General features: G+C 43.9%; 1 protein-coding gene across 1 annotated transcript in view; it reads left to right on the top strand.

Moving 5' to 3' along the window:
- Nucleotides 1-25,263, top strand: part of APBA1 (amyloid beta precursor protein binding family A member 1) — a 294,305-nt gene that overhangs the window by 248,885 nt on the left and 20,157 nt on the right. Inside the window, exons 6-9 of the mRNA XM_030193850.1 lie at nt 3,528-3,614; nt 4,427-4,612; nt 12,632-12,811; nt 23,812-24,024. Of these exons, the coding sequence (XP_030049710.1) occupies nt 3,528-3,614; nt 4,427-4,612; nt 12,632-12,811; nt 23,812-24,024 (666 nt within the window). The remainder of the gene's footprint in view (nt 1-3,527; nt 3,615-4,426; nt 4,613-12,631; nt 12,812-23,811; nt 24,025-25,263) is intronic.

Below are 25,263 nucleotides of genomic sequence, written 5' to 3'. Positions count from 1 at the left end.
TGCACGTTTAAACGATTTCATGAAAACAAATGTGTGAAACAGACCCAAAAATCTGAAAAAAAAATTTGAAAATGACCTGAATGTATTTTGGCCACGCACATCCCTAATAACATGGTTCTTAGGGAAAATATGGACTTCCTGTATGGATCAAATTTTCAATGACACAGCTGAGCTCTTGAAAGCACAGCGTGTCGCAACACCCTGCTTGAGAACCACTGTTCTAGCAAGTGATGTTAAACAGAAGTTTTACTGAATAGTTTCCATAAATGTGTGTGTTTCTCTCTTCTGGTAATATAATAATGTACAGTTAACAGCGTTATGCTAGTGATTTGTCATAATATAGTGCTAGACAGTATCATGATGGTAAACTGTGGTCGTAAGTCGGACTGTGCAAAATGCAGTGGTGTGCAATAACAGTGTTATTATGCAAGAGAGTGACAGTGCTCCAGTGACTGTGTGTTATGTACTGGTTATTAATGTGGTACTTTACAGTAACTTGCTGTGCTGGTGATGGTGTAGTGATATATAGGAGTCCCTAGTTTTCTGCCGCTCTGTGGAAAAAAAAATGTGCTTACAGCAGCCAAATCATTCCTCTGCTATAGAATCTTTTTTTTTTCAACATGTTTACATTAAAAACCTACCACGCAGGAATGTCAAAAAATCATCCCGCACATTCCTTAATCTTCACTTCCCCAACTGTAAAGGTCTAAAATACAAACTAACGCAAGCGTCAGCCTTTTCCTACCTGAGCACACAATTCTGGAACACGCTGCCGCGCAACTTAAAAACGCTCTATGAACTAACCAACTGCCGCAAAATACTGAAGACCCATCTCTTTAACAAGGCATACCACAAAGACCAACAAATATGAACTCCAATACAAATATCCAGAACTGCCTTACAATATTTGCTTGTTAAACTACTATTATGTTCTATCATTATCATGTTACTCAAGATCCTTCTATAATGCTAAATGTATATCTTCTTATATGTTTCCACTATTCATGATGTATTGTAAGCCACATTGAGCCTGCAAAGAGATGGGAAAATGTGGGATACAAATGCAATAAATAATAATAATAAAAAATATTTTTAGTGAATTATTAACTAGCTGCAAAGAATATGACAAAAATGCTTAAAGTCAAAAGGTTTCTTCTGAAGAAACTAAGTTATCATTTTTAAGATGTTGTGTCAGGGAAGTATAGTTTAGTTTAGAATGATAAAGCCCATTCAGCAGGCAGACCAATCACAATCGCCTTAATGAGGTGCAAAAAGCTGTTTGCCGTCTTTGAAGGATCTAGATGGTGAAGATTAGTGCGCTGGGAAACCTGCGAAGAAGCAGATGAAGACATAAAAGCTGTTTTTAATACATTTAAACTTAACTTCAATGTAAGTAGTAAGGGATAAGGACTAGGAGAATGATCTAGCACAAATGCTAAGCACGCTTTTTTAGTCTGAAGGCTGAATAGTAGGGAATAAGAAGCAGGATGCAACAGGAACAAGAAACTGCAAAAGGAATCAAACTGTAGCAGGATGCCCATGATGATCTGGAGGAGATATAGCTAGGCCATAGATGCCAGATCTCTGTGGGCGCATGTACACCCTAGAATTATGCAGACTCCTTCACCAGAGAGGGTGATGTGTGCTCTGTTTAACACCCACAATCATTCTGAAATGGTGACTTCTATGAATCGGAACAGAACTGGATCTGTTAACATTTTGGAAAGGAACACACAACAAGAGGCTACACAGCTGACTGGTGGGCTGATGCTCAAATCCTTTCGCACTGTCATTAGTGTGCCACCCAGTGCTCTAATGGTTTTATCGCAGACTGTATTTATTTAAGTGCAGTCATTTAGTACCTTGCCAGAATTCATTAAAAAAAAAAAAGCTCTAAGGCATGTTTAGCGCCAGAAAAAATAGCGCCAGGTCCAGGGCAGCATTAGAATGACACCTCTTCTCTCCCACCAACCCAACCACCCTGCCCCAAATGGGCTTCCCTACCACCAGGCCATACCGTCCCCCTCCCCTGAGCATCCACCCAACCTTAAAAAAACACTTTGGGGATCCAGTGGACCCCTGCCCCCCCCCCCCCCCCCCAAAAAAAAAAAATTAGAAAATACCCTGGTGGTCCAGTGGACCCCTGACCCCCCCCCCCTTTCCATAAACTTTGAAAAGCCCTGATGGTTCACTGGGACCTCAACCAGACTAGAACTTCCCTGAAGTCCACCCTGGTAGGTGCACCCCAACTCCTCCATACCTGATAGGAGGGAGGAGAGAGGGATGACCCTTCCCTCCTGCTCTTTGGCACATGATCAAAAAAGCTGCGCCCTGCCCCACCTGGTTCATCCTGGGATGTACTGGTCAGGGCCTAACTACCATATAAGGGAAAAACTCCCTTATATGGTAGTTAGGTCCCACCCTATGCATCCCAGGGTGCACTGGGTGGGGCAGGGTGCTACCATTGTCATGACGTGCCCCAGAGCAGAAAGGAGGAGGCATCCCTCTCTCCTCCCTCCTATCAGGTACAGAGGGGTTCAGGCGGTTACCTACCAGGGTGGACTTTATTGGGGGAGGGGAGATCCTGGCCTAGGCTGGGAGGCAGGGGTCCACCGAACCACCAAAGATTTTTTTCAGGCCATTGCTTGGGGAGGGGGGGGGGGGGAATGGGACAGGTGGGAAGGGCCAGGTTTTTTAAAAAATTATTAATAAGGAAGGGGTTGGGGTAAGGGACAATGTGACAAGCTTTTTTTGTTTGTTTAAGAAAAGTCAACTTTCCGGTCACTGCTCAGGTAGGGACAGGAAAATTAATGCAGAATAGTGATTTTAGCGCGGCATTAATTTGTTTGCTCATTATTCTGAGCATGCCATGGCAATTTTGCTGCATTAGGTTCACAGACGAATTTGATTGTACCTCGAACCTTTGAGCATCAGCCTGTGGGGGAATATCAATGGGACATTTTGTTCCTTCTAGGAACTTACTTTGCAATAAGCAGTCTTTTCCCCAAACCAGAACAGGAAAGATATCTAAGAGGAACCCAAGGATTACCAACAAATAGTGAAGTGTCTGTAATAACATACGTAAAATCGTAGCAAAAATGCTGAATAATCCAGATGAATCCTCCTCCCCCCTTCCATGTGCAATAATTTCTCAAATAATGAAAGGGAAATATCGGGGTATATTTTACATTGCAGAAACCTATGCATCTGACCCGAATCCACTCTGGCAGTGGCAGAAAGCAAGGGCCTATAAATGTAACTCTGTTTAGTAACTGTGCTGGTTGTGTGGCCGTGTTCTTATAATGAGCGCTAGCATTTCTTTAGTGGTGAGTGTGCGGTAGTGTAATCCTGTGCAGTAACATTAAATGCATGTGGTCTTGTAGCATTGTGTGAAGACACTGCTCGTCTGGTGACTGTGGTGCCTGGCTGTGTATCGTATTCTCAGTGTTAGTGCTGGTGACCTGCCCTCATGGCTGTAGGTTTCCCGGGGAATGCCCTCTTCTGATTCTAATCTGTTTTATTTGCAGGCTGCAGAGGGGGAGGCACAGCCCATGACAGAAGTGGACCTCTTCATCTCAACTCAGAGAATAAAAGTTCTGAATGCCGACACACAGGTATGGATGCATGAATATCTCGTACTGGTGACTGTGGTGGAACGGGTTTGTAGATCATTTACAGTGGGAGAGATGGGAACACTTTTCTGGATTTCAGCTCATCTGAATCAAAGATTCAGAGCAGCCCTGTGAACGAGTAACGTCTCTGAGCCACTTATTTTCAGATGTTAGGAATGCATACATGAGTGATGAATAAAGGAGTGGTTATATGGAGGACAGTGATAGCAACACACGAGACAGATACAATTGATTGACTGGTGTGGTAGATGTAAGAAGAAGCAACTCCTAAGTAGACAGGACAGATAGGAGCTATCGGGGATAGTGGAGCAGCTTTTTGGCTGGGCGAGGTAAACAAACCAGTCTCTAACCCTGCCCCAAGTTTTGTAGTTGCTTATGCTGTGTTGGGCAAAATATTGGTTGTACCAGTGCTCCAGTGGCCTAGCCCAATCCATTCCACTGCTTATGACTAGGTAGCCAAGCTAAACCCTGTTTCATTTCCAAGCTCTAGTTTCTTTTCCACCCTGGTCTGCTGAAGTAGAAATGCTGATGGTCAGATTAGCGTCATCTCAGTGTCCCTTGTGGCTTACCAATGCAACAGTGATTGTCAGTTTTGTTATGAATGCAAGATAAAAAAACAAAAATAAAATATGAGGATATCAGCTGTTCAGTCTGTTTGTAAGTGAACAGGGCTCTGTCTCCCAGGCACATCTTGAGCTGGAGAGATGTGAAAGGTTGTCACATTCAGATTGTGTGACCTTGGGTGCCCTTGACAGTTCTGTTGACCACTGACTTTCAGAGACCTTTGCACACAGGAGACGATGATGGATCACCCACTGAGGACCATCTCCTACATTGCCGACATTGGGAATATTGTGGTGCTGATGGCTCGTCGGCGCATACCACGGTCTAATTCCCAGGACAGCGTAGAGACATCTCACCCGTCCCAGGATGGCAAGAGACAGTACAAGATGATCTGTCATGTCTTTGAATCAGAGGATGTGAGTAATGAACCGGCGGGGACACTGCCTTTGTTGTCTAGGGGAGAGAATGGGTTGAGAGATATGCGTGGTGTGAAAATGCAAACGGTTCTCTTTACTGTGGTAGAAGGATGCTGGCACTGTCTGTTTGCATTTTAATTTTTTGTTAGTTGTGGCACAGGTCATTCTCTCCCCCCTCCCCCCACGAAAAATCATATCCCTTCATTCTTCTGCAGGATAGAAGTTCAAGTGTAGAAGTTTATTTTCTAAACCCTATTCTGAAGAAGAGATATGCTTTATAATAGTTGACATTATTGCACTTCGCTCTCTCTTGCTGGGCTGTCACTGATTTTATAGCTTCTTAAAAGGGCAAATCAAACCTTACTGACGGATAAAGATGCCATTTTATATAGCGGGTCACCTGGGTTTGCAGGGTAACCAAACACTTGTTGTATAAAGCCACACAGGCGCTGAAGTGTCTTTATAAAATACTAGTAGTAAACCAGCTGAATTCTTGGCTAGATTGAAGCTGTGGGCATTTACCCCTCCTTGGGAGCAAGTGTGAATTAGTGCATAAGACGTGACTGAGCCCTAGCTCCACCCCAAAACAAACACCATTTTTGGAGCAAGTATAGCCTTGTGCATGTGAATTTGGGGGCTGTTAGGACTGGCTCTGGGTTTCTGTGTTGCCTAAATAAATTAGGCTTAAAATAGGCACCTCTTTGGACTTTTCCACAAGTGTCCTATTGTAAAATTAGGACCATATGTACAGAGGGCAGTTTTCAAAAGTCATTTCCCCAGCAGGTTAGTCATCTGAAACTCGTCATCTCTTTACAGAGTTATATATACACATGAGAAATGTAGGTGGACTTGGAGGCTGCAGGAGATTGAAGGGAAGAATGGGGTGTGTGCCTCGTTTCTTGTGGAAAAAGTACCCAGAGAAAAGCGAACACTTTTTCCATTCTCAGTTTCCACCCTTGAGAATGGGTGCATATGTTAAGCACAGTAGAGGCAATTCTGTAACAGGGCTCTTGCATTTGTGTGTGCATTACATGTGTAAATGTACAGCATACTGATGTGTACATACATGCATGAATATCAATATTCACGCTATTCTGTAAGGGTGCTCCTAGGGGGGCATAGCGCCTAAATGCAAGGGGGCATACACAGGGACGGGGCACTAGTGGGGCTGCCGTGTCCACACAAATGACAGAACACTGTAAGTTGTGTGTGCCTTTGTCACATTTTGGCACCTCCAGTTACACCTAGATTTTAGGCACCCCGAGACTGGGTTACAATATTTATATTTGTTACATTTGTACCCCGCGCTTTCCCACTCATGGCAGGCTTTATGCGGCAGGCAATGGAGGGTTAAGTGACTTGCCCAGAGTCACAAGGAGCTGCCTGTGCCGGGAATCAAACTCAGTTCCTTAGTTCCCCAGGACCAAAGTCCAACACCCTAACCACTAGGCCACTCCTCCACAGTAATGTATAACAGCATCCAGGTGCCCAGATGCCATTATAAAGTGGGCTCCTATGCCACGTCATCAGGGGGCCTAAACCGGGGCACCCACTTATAGAATTATCTCCAGGGGTTTTGAGGGAAAGGGAGGGTGGAACAAATGATAGAGAGATCCCATTGGCAGTGAGAGGAGGTTCAGCACCAGCACCATTTGAACCCCTCACCCCCACCCCCCACAGAAAGCACACCTGTGGGTGTAAAGCAGGTGAGTAAAAGTATCCATGAGTTTCGTAGTCAGTTACTTAGGGCCCTGTTTAGTAAGCAGCGTTGTAGGCACACAAACCTTTTAAGCATGTGCTATTGCTAGAGACACCCATAAGAATATAACGGATGTTTCTATGTGCGCTAAAAAGTTAGCACACCTACAGCGCGGCTTAGTAAACAGGGCCCATAGTTTTCAAATAGTTAAATGCTTTAAAAAATATTAGAAATATCTGACCTGGATATGGAAAGATTATAGAAGGTGCAGAGAAGAGCGACGAAAATGATAAAGGGGATGGAACAACTTCCCTATGAGGAAAGGCTAAAGCGACTGGGGCTCTTCAGCTTGGAGAAAAGATGACTGAGAGGGGATATGATAGAGGTCTATAAAATAATTAGTGGAGTGGAACAGGTATATGTGAAGCATCTGCTTACACTTTCCAAAAATACTAGGACTAGGGGGCATGCGATGAAGCTACAAAGTAGTACATTTAAAATGAATCAGAGAAAACATTTCTTCGCTCAATGTATAGAATTCTTTCTGGAATTCGTTGCCAGAAAATGTGGTAAAGGCGGTTAGCTTAGCAGAGTTTTAAAAAGATTTGAATGATTTCCTAAAGGAAAAGTCCACAGACCATTATTAAATAGGACTTGGGGAAAATATTTATGGGATAAGCAGCATAAAATGTTTTGCACATTATTTTAGAGGGGGTGGGGAATCTTGCCAGGTATTTGTGACCTGGATTGGCCACTGTTGGAATCAGGAAGCTGGGCTTGATGGACCTTTGGTCTGTCCCAGTATGGCAATACTTATGTACTTACGTAGGTGATCTCCCTGCCATATGTTGCAGGTTTATTAAATGCTATGTTCTGTGGCGCCAGCAGGATGCATTATAGAGACACTTTGAGCTAGATTCTATATATGGCGCCAAAAAAGTGCTAGCCCAAAAGCCACTCTTCAAGTTAGGTGTGATTTATAGAACAGCGCTTACACCTGGGAATTGCACCTAACTTTAGGGGCAGCCATTTGCACCATCTGAAATGTGGTACAAATGTACACACTTGCATTAGGCACATACCCCTGTTATTCTATAACAACACACGTTAATTTTTGGAACACCCCCATTGCACCCATGACCCTCCCATTTCTGCGCCTCCCTCCCCCCCTAAATTTTAGGTGTGGATCCCGCACCTAAATTTACACGTGCAAATGCCAATTTAACCTAATTAGTGCCAATAGTTGCTTGTTAAAAAGCCAGTTATTGGCACTAATTAGCTCATTTTTCAGTTAAATTGGGTATGTGCCCAAATTTGTGCGCACAATTTTTGGGTGACTTTTATAGAATTTAGGGTGTTTGTGCGCAGTCATAAAGGCGCACTTGGTGTATCTGGTTGTGAAAGCTCAGCAGTTCCCCATGGCTGGTGAGTTTCACCAGTGTTGAGACAGAGTGACTGGGTTTTTGTCATTCTAGAGAAATAAAAGTTGAAATCATCGTGAAAGAATGCCTTCTCCAGAAATGGCATCAAACATACACTGTTGCCCAAAAGTTGCCATTTATGATAATACGCTGCCTTTTTCCCCCACGTTTGAGATGCTGTCTTGAATTAATGAGCTGTCATACGTTATTGAACTAGTCTTGCTGACTGACTGTGTGTGTGTGTGTATGTGTGCCTCACCCTTACAAAGGCAAATTTCTCGAGAAAGTATAGCTATATGAATTGTGTTAGAGTAAGAGAATTGCTTTGGGGAGGAGGGGAAAGAGAGAAAATGCCTATAAATTACATTTTTTGCCTGTTCCCCCAGCCCTCCTCCCTCCCACCTTGTGAAATCAGAAGTTTAATAGTGAAAGCAGTAGACCTACGTTTCATTACCAAATTAATCAGCTAACAGTTTTCCTTGGCTCTGCTGTTCCATTGTGACTTATTTTTAGGTTTTTAAAAATGTTGTTTCTTGAATATATTTTCTCTCTTATATTTTTCCACTTTGTCATAAGCACACTTCCTGTTTTGTGAGTGTAGGTGGGGAGAACCTTTGCTTGTTAAATATTCTTTCCTCAGCCCATTCCTGCTGTCAGCATCCGACTTGGGTTCAAATCAATGTGCCTGTCCTTGGAGTCAACCACCATGCCCTTCACAACTCCTCAGAGGAAAACATGACACTGAATGAATATCACCTTGGATACTGTAGGATATCTGCAGCTTTATAATAAAAAAAAAAAGGAGTAAGGAAAATAACTACCGTGTTTCCCCGAAAATAAGACCTACTCCGAAAATAAGGCCTACCGGAGTTTTGCTACAAATTTGTATTATAAGGCCTCCCCCGAAAGTAAGACCTACCTGAAGCAGTGCCGCCGAGAGCCGGACAAAGGCTGCCGCCGCCGCCCCCGAGGTCGCCGCCCCCCCCCTCCACCCGCCCTCCATCGCTCCCGGAACTACCAGTACCTGAAACGCCTCCTTTCACCTTCCTTCGCAAGTTCGGAGCAAGTGGCATCAGGGCAGGCCACTCCTTCCTTCCGTGTTCCGCCCTCGCCTGACGTAACGTAACGTCAGGCGAAGGCGAGGCACAGAAGGAAGGAGAGGTCTGCCCTGCTGCTGCTTGCTCCGAACTTGTGAAGGAAGGTGAAAGGAGGCATTTCAGGTTGGGAGCGACGGAGGGCGGGTGGAGGGGGGCCCGGTGACCTCAGTTGGGGGGGGGGCGACCTTGGGTGGGGGTGGCAACCCCGATGTTTCCCCGAAACAAAATAAGACCTCCCCTGAAAATAAGACCTAGCGGGTCTTGGGGAGGGAAAATTAATATAAGACAGTGTCTTATATTCGTGGAAACACGGTAGGACTAACAGGCCTCAGCATTCTGCAGGCCTGGCTACAGGCACAACTGGTATGAGGGAATACTGAAGAGGTAGTTAGGCCTCTGTCTCCAGGGAGTTTGGTTGTGATGCACAGGTGAAGCTGTGATTTGTTATTTCTGGCCTTAATTTCTCTGTCAGGTGCAGAGCCCTGAATAATCAAAGTAGCAGGAAGGAGGAGAAATATCTGTGTTGAGAAGGGAGGAGTTGGGTTCTTATTCTGAAGCTGTGTTTGGTTACAGGCACAATAGGAAACTGAAATTAGGACTAAACTCGTGCACATTTTCAGTTCCTGTGCCCCTCTTTTCCTCCTTTAGTAAACTATCAGAAGAGAATGACTAAGTGACTTCCAACTCAGCACCATAGTTTAGGTTACAAAGTGTTTTTTTTTCTGCTTAGCAGTTAAATAGCAAAATGCACATCATCCTAGTGATACCTTCTTCTGAATTGGAAAAAGCCAAAGCCAAGAACTCAGGAGCTGAGCCAGTAAAAGGTGCATTTGATCTGTGCAGCCTCTCAGGTCCTGAGCTCTTCACATGTTGTCTTACTCTACAGAGAGTCCAGCAGACCAGGAAACGTTTTATATGTGCACAGGGCCGCCGAGAGACTGGGCCAGGCCCGGGACAAGACCCCCCCTTCCCGAGGTCACCACCGCTCCTCCTCCACCCGCCCCACCACCGGGCCGGGCCCCTGCATTGAAATCACAGCACCTCTCACCTCCATGTGAAAGCGCTGCAGGCAGCAGCAGATCACCTCCCTCCTTCCCTCCCTGTGTCCCACCCTTGTCTGACGTAACTTCCGTGAGGGCGGGACACAGAGAGGGAAGGAAGCCCGAAGGGAGGCAATCTGCTGTTGCCTGCAGTGCTTTCACCCGGAGGTGAGAGGCGCTGTGAATTCAATGCAAGGGGCCCAGCCCGGTGGCAGATGGTCGACGACAGACAGGGCCGGTTCTTAGCAACTGCAGGGAGCTGTGCAGACCAGTTCACTCGGGTCCACCCACCGCACCCAACCCCGCTCCAGTATACCCAAAATGACAGAAACCAAATTAGCATACAGATTCTGCATGCAGCACAACAACAGAACAACAGAACATTGCTATACATTGCAAAATAAGACAGCAGATATAAATTCTCAAATTGGACATATTCCAAACATTAAAATGAAATAAAATAGATTTTTTCTACCTTTGTTGTCTTGTGACTGTTTTTCAGATCATGTTGGTCCCAGTCTCCGATTCTGTTGCTCTCTATCTGCTCCCTTAACTCCACTTCCAGGGTTTCCTTTCCATTCATTTCTTTACTTTCCTCCTTTCTTCTTCATTTCTTGCCCTACATCCATAGGTAAAAGCTGGGTCCTCCGCGGACTTGACTAGAGAAGATATAGAGTGGATCCAGCTTTTGCCTATTTTCTCCAGCCATGTGCAGTTTTTCTCCTCTTTTCCCTTTCCCTCATCTCCGTCAGGATGCATCTCCTTCCTCTCTCTTCCCTCTCCTCCATCCATATCCAGCATTTATCCTCTCTGTCCTCCCCTCCATCCATATTCATCTCATGTCCTCTCTTCCCTTCCCTCCATCCATATCCAGCATTTCAACTCTCCCCTCTCCTCCATCCGTAGCCAGAATTTCTCCTCTCCCTCCATCCATGTGCATCTCCTTCCTGTCTTCTCTCACTTCCATCCATGTCCAGCATTTCTTCTACCCTCTCCTCCCATCTAAGTCCAGTGATTCTCCTTTGCCCCCGTCCTCCCCTCTCATTCACATCCAGTGATTTTCCTCTGTCCCCTGCCCTCTCCTCTCTCCCCTCCATCCATGTGCATCTCCTTCCTGTCTTCCCTCACTTCCCCCTCCATCCATGTGCATCTCCTTCCTGTCTTCCCTCACTTCCATCCATGTCCAGCATTTCTCCTCCCCTCCCCTCCATCCATCCATAGCAACTATCCTCTGTCCCTTGTCCTCCCTACCCAGTGATTCTCCTTTGTTGCTCCTGTCCTCCCCTCCCTTCCCCTCCATGTCCATTGACTCGCCCCAGGCCCCAACTTATCCCCCTTTTCACCCCCCCCCCGAGTTTCAGTTCCCAGCCCCAGCTGTGCCCTCTGTTTTCCACCACAGCCCTCCTTTCCTTCCAGCTGCCCTGCGTTTAAAAAGTTGCAGCGGCTGGAAGGAAAGGAGGGCTGTGGTGGAAAATTGAGGGCACAATAAAGACCTTTATAAATTAAAAAAAAGTTGCAGCGGCGGCGAAAAAGCAGCTCGCCTCTCCTTTAAGCCCTTCCCTCTCAGCATGCACTGTGCCACCTTCGCGGAAACCGGAAATTACATCAGTGCACGCTGAGAGAGAAGGGGACGGGCTTAAAGGAGAGGAGAGCCTGCTTTTTCGTCGCCGCTGCAACTTTTTAAATGCAGGGCGGCTGGAACTTGGAAAGAAGCTGAGCAACGCTGATGATGTGGCAGGGAGCGACAGGAGGCGCCGTGGGGCCCCTGGAGGCGCAAGGCCCTGTGCGACCGCTCCTGTCTCCCCTGCCTAAGAAGGCTGGCCCTGACGACGGAGGGCAGGTGGGACTGCAGCGCCAGGCCCCCCTGGAGGCCCGGGCCCGGGGAATTTTGTCCCTCGGCGGCCCTGTATGTGCATTTAGCAGCAGTACCACTGGACTGTTGTTATAGTTACAGTTCAATGAAACTTGACCATAGTTCATCTGAGCAGTTTACATAATATCACAAGTTTAACAGAAACTGAGAGAATGAAAGGAAAATAGGAAGTTGCATCTTCGTAAGTCAAGGTGCGAGAAGGCAGGGAGACCTAGTTAGATAGGAGGGTCATAAGGACATAAGACATGTCATATTGGGTCTGACTAGCAAATCTAGCATCCTCTTTCAACAGTGGCCAGTACTACTACTACTACTTAACATTTCTAGAGCGCTACTAGGGTTACACAGCGCTATACAATTTAACAAAGAGAGACAGTCCCTGCTCAAAGAGCTTACAATCTAATAGACAAGTGAACGGTCGGTCCGATAGGGGCAGTCAAATTGGGTCAGTCTGGATTCACTGAACGGTAAGGGTTAGGTGCCGAACGCAGCATTGAAGAGGTGGGCTTTAAGCAAAGACTTGAAGACGGGCAGGGAGGGGGCTTGGCGTAAGGGCTCAGGAAGGTTGTTCCAAGCATAGGGTGAGGCGAGGCAGAATGAGCGAAGCCTGGAGTTGGCGGTGGTAGAGAAGGGTACTGAGAGGAGGGATTTATCCTGTGAACGGAGGTTACGGGCCACAAGTATGGCAGGATTCTAAAGAGGAGACCCATTCTGTCTAGCTTGCCTCAGGGATAAACAGTGGTTTTCTGAAGTCTACATAGCTAATATTAATTTATGAGCTTTTCCTTCGAGAACTTGTCTAAACCCTTTGTGAACCCAGCTGTGTTACCCTCTTAAATAATTTATCCCATCTGACTTCCCCCTCTTTATTTTTGGATAACTTCTCCAGGCCCAGCTCATTGCACAGTCCATTGGTCAAGCCTTCAGCGTGGCCTACCAGGAGTTCCTGAGAGCCAATGGAATCAATCCTGAAGACCTGAGCCAGAAGGAGTACAGCGACCTACTCAACACCCAGGATATGTACAACGATGACCTCATCCATTTCTCCAAGTCTGAAAACTGCAAAGATGTATGTCCCCCATACCTGCCTATAACTGTGCACAGGCACTATTGACACTTTACTATGCTATAGAGTGTCCTCATCTTGACTTCTATGTGAAAAGATAAAAATAATATCTGGCCTTAGATTTACCAGTGTTAACAAAGGGAACAGTTCTATAACTCAGCGGTTCCAGTTAGGTGTGCCAGTGCCATGTACTGAGTGCCAGTTCCAGTTCTGTAACGGCATCTGTGTGCCAGGCTGCCACTTTAAAATGGCATAAATTGAATTGGCACACCTACATTTAGGTGTGACCAATGGCATGTGTAAATGGCTGCACCTAAGAGTGTCATGCAGTGTATGTAGCATGAAGCCATGCCCATGCCTACTCCATGCTGCACCCATGTGTTTGTGCACCCAGTTATAGAATTACCCTGTTTGAGTTTTAAGTTCATTTTGTTCTGTTTTATATCCAGACTTATACCAAGCTGAATTTCTTCTTTTTTTTTTTTTTAATTTAAGATTTATTTTTTTTTCAAAATAAAAAGAACATAAACATTCAGTGGATGCACATTGTTTCTTTGATGCACCTACGCAACAGTCAAAGCAAACCAACAAATAGTAATCTCCTCCCACCCCCACCCCAATTCTCCCATTTTCCCATCGCACCCTCTTCCTTCTTTCCAGATACCAACACCAACTACAAATAGTCTTTTATGGTAAATACAATTTGTCTAATATTAAAAACATCTCCATTGTCACTTAAAAAGTCCCAGTTTATATATACTTATTGGCCTCAGCCTATACAGGGAATACCATTGTTCTGATTTCACTGCTACTTTTCTCCAGTCCAGGGCAACACTATTTCCAGTATGCTCTGACCACTTATTCTGGCTGTCATCTCTCCCAGCTGCAGCAATGCACTGTCTCCATTATCCAACTCCGGTACAGTGAGGTTCAATAGTGAAATCTCTGTTGTGGGAGGTATTGTACGATGGAAAATTTGAGAGAATATCAAGAATACTTGTTGCCAAAATATTTGAAGAACATCACACTCCCACCACACATATGGCAACAAATCCCTTGTGCTCCACAACTCTGTTAGCACCTCCCTGTACCCCAACCATTCATTTTCCACAACCTCATCAGGGTAGAATACCAACATAAAATAACCTTATATCCATTTTCAAGAATAAGAGCAAGTGTTCCCAAATGCTGTGTTCTTCTCCCAGGCCTGCATCCTTAAGGGTCTCTCCAAGTCAATTTCCCAATCATGCATATATTTAAACTTTTGATCCTACTACTACTACTTATCACTTCTATAGCGCTACAAGGCATATGCAGCGCTGTACACCATACATGAAAAGACAGTCCCTGCTCCAAGAGCTCACAATGATCCTCCTCCCATTGAGGCTCCTATAAATTTGAGATATCACCCTCTTTGGTACTGTAGGACCCAAAAGATTTTCAAAAAGCATTTTTCCTGAGTCCAAATCGGCCAGTATACCTGAGATAAGGAGGTAGAGTTTAACCTACAAATAGGGAAACACATCTTGAGCCAATAATCCATAGCATTCTTGCAATTCCCCAAAAGCTTTTTACCTTCTTGTGTATCCTATCATAAAATTGTCACACATCAAGCCCCTCGCCTCCCATCTTCTAAATAAAGCTTGCTCCCTCCCAGGACAAAACTCTAAATTATAGAGCAGTAGAGTATACCAAGAGTATTTCCTGCCTCACGCATACCGAGCTGAATTTCAATGTGAATGTTTGTTATTGTAAAATGAATGGAACTGTGAATGGGGAGGAACAAGTTAATAGGCATGATTATTGCCAGACAAGATTGCTGCTTTGCTTTGATGTTCTAATCAGCGGCAGGTGAAGAGATGAGTTGCTTGCCTGCATTCTTTATTAACATTGCAACAAAGTAAATAATGGCAGATAAAGACCTGAACGGTCCATTTAGTCTGCCCAACAGTCACACTCCTTATCAATTCATGATTAAACCAACAATGAATGTGATATAAAATACTTGATCATTGTCTTTCTTTCTCATTTCTGGGACATAGACCATAGAAGTCTGCCCAGCATTGGCCTTAGGTTCCAACTACTGGAGTTGCTGTTGAAGCCCACTCCAGGCTATCCAAATCCATCTTGTCATTTGTGGAACACAGACTATAAATGTCTGCCCAGGACTGTCCTCACATTCCAATTACTGGAGTTTCCATCGGAACCCTCTTCTGTAAATCCTAAACCAGATTGCCATGTTTGGGACATGGACTGTACAAGCCTGCTCAGCACCGGTCTTAGTTCTTCACAGCCATAGTCGTCATCTAAGTACCACTCAATACAAACACACATGCAGTTTTGGTTTTTGTACCATTCATTTGTAATTAGAGATAATCTGTGTTCATCCCATGTCTTTTTGAATTTCGTCACCATTTTTGTCTCCACCATCTCCCTCAGGAGGGCATTCCAGGCATCAACCACCATCTCCGTGAAAAAGAATTTCCTGGCATTACTCCTAAGTCTACCACCCTGCAACCTCGATTCATGTTCTTTAGTTTTACTGTTTTCCCATCTGTGGAAAAGATTTGTTTCTATATTAATATCTTTCAAGTATTTAAACATCTGTATCATATCTCCCCTGTCCCTCATCTCCTCCAGTCTCTTCTTGTATGTCTTTTGGTGCAAGCACCATACCACTTTTGTCGCCTTCCTCTGGACATCTTCAAGTCATTTTACATCCTTAGCAAGATATGGCCTCCAAAACTGGACACAGTATTCCAAGTAAGGCCATATCAACGAGGGGCATCAACACCTCCTTTCTTCTGCCGATTATGCCTCTCTATATACAGCCTAGCATCCTTCTGGCTAGGGCCACCACCTTATCACACTGTTTCATCGCCTTCAGATTCTCGGACACGTCACCACAAGGTCCCTCTCCTTGTCTGTGGATATCAGCCTCTCACCTCCTAGCACATACAACTCTCTTGGATTTCTACTCCCCAAGTGCTTCACTCTGCACGTCCTTGCTTTGAATTTTAACTGTCAAACATTAGACCTTTCTTCTAACTTTTGCAGTCCTTTTTCATGTTTTCCACTCCCTCCAGGGTGTCCATTCTGTTACTTGGTATCATCCACAAAACGGCAAAACTAACTTTCTAATCACTCACCAATATGAATCAGCCCTAGTTTCTAATCCACTTCACCACTCTGGGTACTAACTTCAGCCTGTTGAGTTTATTCCAGAGCCTTCTATGAGGAACCGTGTTAAAGGCTTTGCTGAAATCTAAGTAGATTACATCTAGCGTACGTCCTCTATCTAATTCTCTGGTCACCCAGTCAAAGAATTCAGTCTGATTTGTTTGGCATGAGTTACCTTTTGTAAAACCATGTTGCCTCGGATCTTGTAACCCATTGGATTCCATGAAATTCACTATATTTTCCTTCAGCAATGCTTCCGTTACTTATCCAGTAACTGAAGTGAGGCTTACTGACCTGTAGTTTCTAGCTTCTTCTCGTTCACCATTTTTGTGAAGATGTACTACATCCGCTCTTCTCCAATCTCGTGGAACCTCTCCTGTCTCCCATGGATTTATTAAATAAATCTCTGAAAGGACCACCAGAACCTCTCTGAGCTCCCTCAATATCCTGGGGATGGATCCCGTTGTATCCCATGGCTTTGTCCACCTTCAGTTTTTCAAGTTGTTCATAAACACTTTCTTCTCTGTTCTCATGTGGAGCCGATCCTGGCCCTTCTCCAGGTTTTTCCTCCTTGAACATAGAACAGAAGTATTTGTTTAGCATGTTCGCTTTTCCCCATCACTCTCTACATAGTGGTTTACAGCATCTTTCATTCTTACAGTTCCATTTTTAGCCTTCCTCCTTTCAGTAATATACCTGAAAAATTTTTTATCTCCCTTCCTTACCTAGACATTTGTTTTTTACTTGTGCTATCGCCAGATGTATATCTCTCTTGGTTTCTTTCAGTTTCATCTGATGACCCTTGTCTCGAGTTTTTCTGTATTTCATAAACGGCAACTCTTTTGCTTTTATTTTCTCAGTCACTTGTTTGTAGAACTATATTGGTTTCCTTTTTCTCTTGCTTATAACATAGTAGATGACAGCAGAAAAAGACCTGCACGGTCCATCCAGTCTGCCCAACAAGATAAACTCATATGTGCTACTTTTTGTGTATACCTTACCTTGATTTGTATCTGTCATTTTCAGGGCTCAGACCGTATAAGTCTGCCCAGCACTATCCCCGCCTCCCAACCACCAGTCCCACCTCTGCCACCCAATCTCAGTTAAGCTTCTGAGGATCCATTCACTCGGAACAGGATTCCTTTATGTTTATCCCATGCATGTTTGAATTCCGTTACCGTTTTCCTCTCCACCACCTCCCGTGGGAGAGCATTCCAAGCATCCACCACTCTCTCCGTGAAAAAATACTTCCTGACATTTTTCTTGAGTCTGCCCCCCTTCAATCTCATATCATGCCCTCTAGTTCTACCGCCTTCCCATCTCCAGAAAAGGTTCGTTTGTGGATTCATACCTTTCAGATATTTGAACGTCTGTATCATATCACCCCTGTTTCTCCTTTCCTCCAGGGTATACATGTTCAGGTCCGCAAGTCTCTCCTCATACGTCTTGTAACGCAAATCCCATACCATTCTTGTAGCTTTTCTTTGCTTCAATTCTTTTTACATCCTTAGCAAGATACGGCCTCCAGAACTGAACACAATACTCCAGGTGGGGCCTCACCAACGACTTATACAAGGGCATTAAAACCTCTTTTCTTCTGCTGGTCACTCCCCTCTCTATACAGCCTAGCAACCTTCTACTTACGGCCACCGCCTTGTCACACAGTTTCGTCGCCTTCTTACAGCTTCTTTTAGCCTGGACCACTGTCCTTCCACTTCTTGTTCGTTCTCCCAGCCCATCAGCTCCTTCCTCAGGTATTCCCTCATTTTACTAAAATCAGCACGCTTGAAATCTAAGACTTTACTACTACTACTACTTAACATTTCTAAAGCTCTACAAGGGTTATGCAGCGCTGTACAATTTAAACATAGAGGGACGGTCCCTGCTCAAAGAGCTTACAATCTAAGAGACAAGTGAATGGTCAGTCTGATAGGGGCGGTCAAATTGGGGCAGTCTGGATTTACTGAATGGTAAGAGTTAGGTGCCGAATGCAGCATTGAAGAGGTGGGTTTTAAGCAAAGACTTGAAGATGGGCAGGGAGGGGGCTTGGCGTAAGGGCTCAGGAAGGTTGTTCCAAGCATAGGGTGAGGCGAGGCAGAATGAGCGGAGCCTGGAGTTGGCGGTGGTGGAGAAGGGTACAGAGAGGAGGGATTTGTCCTGTGAACGGAGGTTACGGGCGGGAACGTAAGGGGAGATGAGGGTAGAAAGGTACTGAGGGGCAGCAGACTGAGTGCATTTGTAGGTAAGAAAGAGAAGCTTGAATTGAATGCGGTATCTGATTGGAAGCCAGTGAAGTGACCTGAGGAGAGGGGTGATATGAGTATATCGGTTCTGGCGGAATATGAGACGTGCAGCAGAGTCCTGAACAGATTGAAGGGGGGATAGATGGCTAAGTGGGAGGCCGGTGAGGAGTAAGTTGCAGTAGTCAAGGCGAGAGGTAATGAGAGCGTGGACGAGAGTTTGGGTGGTGTGTTCAGAGAGGAAAGGGCGAATTTTGCTGATGTTAAAGAGGAAGAAGCGGCAGGTCTTGGCTGTCTGCTGGATATGCGCAGAGAAGGAGAGGGAGGAATCAAAGATGACTCCGAGGTTGCGGGCAGATGAGACGGGGAGGATGAGGGTGTTATCAACTGAGATAGAAAGTGGAGGAAGAGGAGACATGGGTTTTGGTGGAAAGACGATGAGCTCGGTCTTGGACATGTTCAGTTTCAGGTGGCGGTTGGACATCCAGGCAACAATGTCGGATAAGCAGGCTGATATCTTTACCTGGGTCTCAGCGGTGATGTCTGGTGTGGAGAGATATAGCTGGGTGTCATCAGCATAGAGATGATACTGAAAACCATGAGATGAGATCAGGGAGCCCAGGGAAGAGGTGTAGATTGAGAAGAGAAGGGGTCCAAGGACAGATCCCTGGGGAACACCAACAGAAAGGGGAATAGGGATGGAGGAAGATCCATGAGAGTGAACTCTGAAGGTGCGGTGGGAGAGATAGGAGGAGAACCAGGAGAGGACAGAGCCCTGGAACCCAAATAAGGACAGTGTGGCAAGAAGTAAGTCATGATTGACAGTGTCAAAAGCGGCGGATAGATCAAAGAGGATGAGGATGGAGTAGTGGCCTCTGGATTTGGCAAGGAACAGGTCATTACAGACTTTAGAGAGTGCTGTTTCTGTCGAGTGAAGAGGGCGAAAGCCGGATTGGAGTGGATCGAGGATGGCATGAGAGGAGAGAAAATCAAGGCAGCGGCTGTGAACGGCACGCTCAAGTATTTTGGAGAGGAAGGGTAGGAGGGAGATGGGGCTTTGAGTTTTGAGTGGCCGCCCTCCACTTCAGCTGTCATATCGAACCAAACCGTTTGATGGTCACTGCCGCCCAGGTGGGCACCCACTCAGACATTTGATACACTATCCCCATTTGTGAGCACCAGATCCAGCGTCGCTCCCTCCCTCGAGGGTTCCGTCACCATTTGTCTGAGCAGAGCACTTTGAAAAGCATATATCTGTCTACTTCTTTCTGATTCTGCAGACAGAACCTTCCAATCTACATCTTTTGATGTAAAGGTCAGTAGCCATTTTTATAGTTCCTTTCAGCCTGGAGAACTGTCTTTCCACTTCTTGTATGTCCTCCCAGCCTATCAGCCCTTTCTTCAGGAATTCTCCATTTTACTAAAGTCTGCATGTTTGAAATCCAGGACTTTGAGTTTTGAGTGGCTGTCCTTCTTTAGCTGTTATATCAAACCAAACTGTTTGATGATCACTACTGCCCAGGTGGGTACCTACTCGGACTTTAGACACACTTCCCCATTTGTGAGCACCAGATCCAGCGTTACTCCTTCCCTCATGGGTTCCATCATCATTTGTCTGAGCAGAGCAATTTGAAAGGCATTCAAGATCTCTCTACTTCTTTCCGATTCTGCAGATAGAGCTTTCCAATCCTCATCTGTCAGGTTGAAATCTTCCAGCAACAGCACATCCTCTTTCTTTCCCAACTTTTAAATATCTATAACCAGATCTTTATCAAGTTGCTCTGATTGTTTCAGAGGTCTGTGGACAACACCCATATAGACAGAGGTTCTATCTTCTTTTTTCAAGATGATCCATATCACATCTTCCTTTCCCTACGTTTCTACCATCTCTATCCTTCCTGAATAGGTTATAGCCCGGTATGTTTGCGTCCCATTCATGGGAATCACTGAACTATGTGATAGCAACAATATCTAAGTCTGCTTCTAACATCAGGGCTTGCAGATTATGAACTTTGTTGCTTAGACTGTGAGCATTGGTGGTCATTGTTTTCCAGCTACTTTTCAGAGGCAGTCCCATCTTCTATATAGTTTTTTGTTTAGTCTCACCTTTTACTGTGTCACTAAGAAGTGAATTGGTAAGATTGTTGTTTATATTGCTTTCTTTACTACTTTCATATCTTGTCTTTTGCTGGGAGTAACCACCAGAAGTGACCTGCTTCCATATGACACCCCCACTTTTTCTAGTTTAAATGCCTAGGAACATATTGTCTGAATTTCTCAACAAGGATTCTTTTTCCTGCCACAGTGAGAAGCAGCCCATTGTTATAGTTGGTTCTGGTTCCGCCACAGTTCATTTTTCTGGAGCATCACAATGCTCTAATGGAACAAAAGAATTCTATAGGGGCAACAGTTGTGAGGGCGGATGCTTCTGTGCCACATGCCTGTGCACTAACTGTTAGGGGTGTTCCAAGGGTGCCCCATACTTACTGCACACAAAACCTTTGTTGGTTCACCAAATACTGTATCTTGATGCCCCATGGCATTTAAAACAGTTGTCAATTTATCAGCCGAGGCGTAATTTACGTTCTGAATCAGCTATGCATCTGTCTATCAATGGTTATCCTGACACACATTATACAAGTACCAAAATGTCTGCATTCTCTATTGGTGTTCCATTGCTGTGGAATGCACTCCCAGGGGTAAAAACATATTTATTTGTGCAGGCTTTTCATGTAGTACAATAGTAGATGGGTAGCACATGAAAAGAAAGGTGGTTGGGCTGTATTTTTAAGAATAATTATTAACTGTACCTTGTATTGGGAGTTTAATGATACATAGTTGATGTGATGTATTTTAGTTTCTTTTCTGTTTTTCTAAGAGTATTTTTGATTGTAATCCGCATAGGATTTATGTAGAATAAAAATTTTAAAATAAATAAATGCAGGTACTCTTACCACCTCCTAAATAGGTAAGTGCATTCACACTATCTGCACCATGCAGTTTGGGTTAAATTGTATCAAATGGAGGTAACTGCAGCAAGAAGCAGATTTAAAAACCCTGGTAGATGCTGGCGCTAGAGGTATTTCATTGGTTACCAGTTTCCTTTAGGTCTAGTTAAGACAGGCTCTAAATATCTTGCTAAATTTTTTTAACTATGTAATGTGATCAACTGTTACAGTTCTTGCGCAAATGTCCTTGCACCACTCATGATTAGACTACAGTGTACTCGTCATTCTATGTGTGCCTATTTTATCCCAAGTATTTATTTATTTTACACCTTTATAGACCATTTAAATGAAAGTGGTTTACAAAAAAAACAAAAACATACAAAGTAGAATACATACCTGTTTAACAAGGCATACCCCCGTGTTTTATTTCCTTATTACTTATTTGTTTGAACCTAAGAAATTATAGAGTTTGTGGAAACAGATGAAGAATGCTCTGCAGCAACTTCCTTCAGTTACCACTGTACCGGCTGCAATAACCGATTAACCTTCCTCCCTCAGAAAATGTGAAGTGTAAGATTAACCATTTTGAGTTTTTCTTATTTTCATTAAGATTGTTTTCCTGATCTTGGATCTTCCAATTGTGGACAATTATGTAAATATATATTGTTGAGAGAAAATGTTTTCCTTTTTATATTAATTTCTGTATTTCCTTACATTTATGTGATAAATGTGAATGTAATTAAGTAAAAAGGCATACACCGCAGATCCAACTTAAATGCCTGATCTCTGCAACACAACAAAAGTAAAGTACTTAAAGGATATAACACAACTCTTCCGCTGACTGTTCCACATGAACCTTATCCTATCACAACTTCATTCTGTATTTGTTCACACCGGAGTCTGCAAACGCCTCTCCGGTACTATGTAAGCCACATTGAGCCTGCAAATAGGTGGGAAAATGTGGGATACAAATGTAACAAATAAATAAATAAATACAACGCCATCAGTAAAATACATGGAAAACATATACTACCATTTATTTATTATTTATTTTTTTAAACATTTGTATCCCACATTTTCCTACCTATTTGCAGGCTCAATATGGCTTACATAGATCCGTAAATGGTGAATACCAGTTCCGGAGAAGAGAAATACATAGTTAAGGTAGAGGATACAGAGTGAATTTGGTTAAAGGAAGGAAAGTTTGTCTTATAATAAGAATTGAAAGGTATTAGGTTAACTTCGTTCGTGAAGTCTCATTGATGTCTCATATCCATGACTTACATCAGAACTGCACCATTGTAACAGCCATCTTTACATAAATGCTTCAACAAAGAAAGAAGTTTTTAATATCCACTTAAACTGCAAAATTTCAGAGCACAATCTCAACTGGCCTTTTAAAGCATTCCATATAACTGTACCCCAGCCCAGTGGCATAGCCACAGGTGGGCCTAGGTGGTCCTGGGCCCACCCACTTAGGTCTAAGGCCCACCCAACAGTAGCACACATTTAGTGAAGACTTCTTCCAGATGGTAACAAAAACGTTACTCTCCAGGATACCGGCACCTGCGTATGTTCAGTTTTCAGCGCAAGCCTGCTGCAGACTGCCAAGGTGGAAAGAAGCGTTTTCCCACCCGCTGAGATATTTTTTGGGTGGTGGTTGGGGGGGGGGGGGATAACAATTGGTGCCCACCCACTTCTTCCCTAGGCCCACCCAAAATCTGTTGTCTGGCTATGCCCCTGCCCCAGCCACAGAAAAAGCGGCAGATCTAGTCTCACAATATCTTGTGTGGGACACCACATCAGATGACAAACTCGTTGTCGTCTCAGACCTCAGATTCCTAACAGGACGATACACAACAAAACTATCTTTCAAGTACTTTGGTTCAGATCTGCAGCCAGATAAACCACATGCTGTACAGTGGCATTACTAATTGTTGTTGTGGCACTTGCAGAGGAGAAAAGACCTCAGAGGCCTCTATCAGGTCTGACTGCAAATACAGTGGCAGCGCTGGTGCGATAACAAAGGCAGCGAACTTTTAATCATTGGTCACAAAAACTCATTTTTTTTTATTTAAATTTTGATTTTTCTTTCTAAGTGCTTGAGGAACACCCGAACAGTGCAGCACTTATCTTAATGTAATATCTATAAATAGCGTGATGCACATAACAAAGAACTTTGAACTGTATTCTACTCTGCACTGACAACCAGTGTAACTGTCTCAAAATCGGAGTTTGCAGATCATTTGCCCTGTTGTTTTCTCTAACCCTGGTCTTTGCTGTTCCAAGATAAAGAGCATTGCAGTAGTCCAATCGTGACAGCACCATACTCTGGATAACCCCACAGAAATCATAGGGTGTCAGCTTGTGGCATATGTTTTAAAATCCAGCATGGTTTAATTTTGTTTTTGTGAGTATTATCTTATTGTGTTATATTGTTATTATTCTGTTCTGTCCCTTATTATTTTGCTTTTATTGTGATCTGTTTCGAAATGTTTAAAGGACGGAGTGTAGTTAGTATGAAGCCACATATGCCTTGGGGAGGAGAATGTCATGAGTTGATAGCTAAAATTGTAATACTGCTATTATGGGTTTTTTGGGGGTTTTTTCTGATGTGTGCTCCTTCCTATTGCAGATTTTTATAGAAAAGCAAAAAGGAGAAATCCTGGGTGTGGTGATTGTGGAATCTGGCTGGGGATCCATCTTACCTACGGTTATTATTGCCAATATAATGCACGGAGGACCTGCAGAGAAATCAGGAAGACTCAATATTGGGGACCAGATTATGTCAATTAATGGCACCAGTTTGGTGGGCCTGCCACTATCAACCTGTCAGAGCATCATTAAGGTACAAAGCTGTCAGTTTATATGTAGCAGAGTTTAGAAGGCCATTTTATAATGTAATTTCAATGCGTATGTGGCTACCTCTGCTCCTAAGTAACCTGTGATAAAATAAACCAGCTGGTGTAAAAATACATGATGGCACGTATTTTGCCAGTGTGCAAAGGGCAGACTTTGGCTGGAGCTTGGGCAGAGTTGGCACATACATGCATAGATTATGTAATAACTCTTTCTGTGCATGTAGGTGCCTTCATTCACACCAACTGTGGAGTAGGTGTAAGTGATCATGCTCATATTCTATTCCAGCATTTATATCCCACTTAAATCAGCTGTGGAAACAAAGCTGGTTACATAATGTCTAAATCCACATAAGCATTATAACGTTTTGTAATTAAAACAATGTTCAAAATACAAGAATCAGCAAACTGTCTCATAGAATAGAATCAAAGTAAAAAGAGAGATTTTCAAGACTTTGTGAAATTGAAAATAAGTAGGCAAAGACCGAATTTGAACAGGCAATAGATTCCACATCTTACTAGATTGGTAGTTAAAAGAATTATCATGAAAGCACTTTAATTGAAGATTTTTCACAGATGGAAAACCTAGTTTAAGTACGGGGTTAGAACGAGATGCCAACCAAGAAGAAGGGAAGGTTAGCAACTCTACAAGAGAATAAGGATTCTACCACATATATAAGTATTTTATTTACTTTAAAAATGTATAAACCGCTCTATTTCACGATTCTATGTGGTTTCACATTCTAACATAAAATTAAAAACATTCTAATCTAAAATTAGCATTGACCACTAGAACAAAACATATATATACATGCAGCAGTTAAATATGATAGTTTTCCATCACAGACACCTGGACATGGCTATATTAGGCATATGCAGCACTGTACAAACACATGTGAGAAATGTAGTCTTTGTTTTTAAAATTGTTGCTATCCTCACCCCTCTCTAAATAATCTGGCCTGTAAAAGAGTACCCTCTTAAAGTTCACAGTTGCTGGCAAAAGAATTTATTGACTAGTAAAAAAAGGCCTGTTTCTGACACAAATGAAACAGGCGCTAGCAAGGTTTTCCTCAGCTCCCCTGCAGCCACCCATGTCCAGCGACCCCCTGCCCCCCCCCCTGCAGCCACCCATGTCCAGCGACCCTCCTCTTTCCTCTGCCCCCCCTGCAGCCACCCATGTCCAGCGACCCTCCTCTGGACATGGATCAGCTGTGAGGCATGTTTCCCCC

The sequence above is a fragment of the Microcaecilia unicolor genome, chromosome 2 (genome assembly GCF_901765095.1).
Source record: "Microcaecilia unicolor chromosome 2, aMicUni1.1, whole genome shotgun sequence".
Lineage (NCBI taxonomy): Eukaryota > Metazoa > Chordata > Amphibia > Gymnophiona > Siphonopidae > Microcaecilia > Microcaecilia unicolor.
This window is presented reverse-complemented; position numbering and strand designations above follow the sequence as displayed.